Source organism: Capsicum annuum, unplaced genomic scaffold (assembly GCF_002878395.1).
Source record: "Capsicum annuum cultivar UCD-10X-F1 unplaced genomic scaffold, UCD10Xv1.1 ctg58974, whole genome shotgun sequence".
Lineage (NCBI taxonomy): Eukaryota > Viridiplantae > Streptophyta > Magnoliopsida > Solanales > Solanaceae > Capsicum > Capsicum annuum.
Genome location: NW_025867641.1, coordinates 1 through 1,514, shown reverse-complemented (window position 1 = coordinate 1,514; position 1,514 = coordinate 1). Strand labels below are relative to the sequence as shown.

The window sequence follows — 1,514 nt, the reverse complement described above, 5'->3', positions numbered from 1 at the left end:
GATCTTTCTGAGAACAGCTTTGATGGATAGATTCCCACGACAATTGGCAACTTGAGAAACATTCAGTGCTTCAACTTGAGTAACAACAAACTTACAGGATTTATTGGTGATCATATATGCAAATTGCAGCATTTGGGTTAAATTTACTTGGGTAAAAATCAGCTTTCAGGGTCTCTTCCTAATTGTTTTGGGAATATTACTTCACTTAGGGAGATACATCTGGGTTCCAATAAATTGAGTTCAAATATACCACCAAGCATAGGGAACCTTTAGGATCTAGTGGTTCTTGACTTATCGTCAAACAACATGGTAGGTTCTTTACCTCCAGAAATTGGAAATCTAAAGGCTGCGACACTGATAGATCTGTCAATGAATCAATTCTCAAATGGCATTCCAAGAGAAATTGGAGGATTGAGAACTCTGTTGCACCTTTCTTTGAGATACAACAAGTTGCAAGGATCTATACCTGACTCATTGAGCAACATGGTAGGTTTGGAAGTCCTAGACCTTTCTCATAATAACATATCTGGAATCATTCCTATTTCTTTGGAAAAACTTCAAAACCTGAAGTATTTCAATTTTTCTGTCAACAAATTGTATGGTGAAATACCCTCTGGGGGTCCTTTCGAGAACTTCTCAAGTAACTTTTTCATCTACAATGAAGCATTGTGTGGTTCTTCAAGATTTAGTGTCCCGCCTTGCCTAACTTCATCAAAGCACAAATCGAATAGGAAAAAATTGCTAGTTCTATATCTTTTTCTAGGACTTACAATTTTATTTGTTCCTATCATATTTGTGTTTGTATGGATAAGGTATGGAAGAGGTAAAAGAGCTCCGCAACAAGCTGATTCATTGTCTGTCATAACAAGAGATAGAATTTCATACTATGAATAGCTCCAAGCAACTTATGCGCTTAGCGAGAGTAATCTGATTGGTTCTGGAAGTTTTGGCTCTATCTACAAAGGCGTTCTCAGAAGTGGAATTTCCATTTCTGTTAAAGTGTTCAATCTTCAACTAGATGCGGCATTCAAGAGCTTTGATACGGAATGTGAAGTTCTGCGTATCCTTCGCCATAGGAATCTCGTAAAAGCCATTACTAGTCGTTCCAATCTTGATTTCAAGGCTTTAGTTCTAGAGTATATGCCTAATGGAAGTCTTGATAAGTATTTGTATTCACACAACTACTTCGTCGACATCAGGCAGAGACTAAGCATAATGATAGATGTGGCATGTGCATATGTTCGTTGCCTGTGATTCACTGTGATATGAAGCCGAGTAATGTCTTGCTGGATGAGGATATGGTTGCCCACCTCAGCGACTTTGGCATTTCAAAACTGCTTGATGAAGATCAGGGTGATTTGTACACTAAAACCTTAGCAACATTGGGGCATATTGCGCCAGGTACGCCTCTTAGTTTTGCTGATTATTCCTTTCATCCACCCCACCCCCCCTAGAAAGTATGTTGCGTCTTTAAATGGACTGTTTGACTGTAGAGTATGGACTAGAAGGACTAC

General features: G+C 38.8%; 1 protein-coding gene across 1 annotated transcript; it reads left to right on the top strand.

The window, feature by feature from the left end:
- Positions 1-306: 306 nt before the first annotated feature.
- Positions 307-1,401, top strand: LOC124893410 (probable LRR receptor-like serine/threonine-protein kinase At3g47570; the record flags this gene model as incomplete). Its single annotated transcript, XM_047404415.1, has 3 exons — positions 307-812; positions 918-1,227; positions 1,272-1,401. Coding segments are annotated over exons 1-3 (946 nt in total), but the record flags the coding sequence as incomplete, so codon positions are not given.
- Positions 1,402-1,514: the final 113 nt, after the last annotated feature.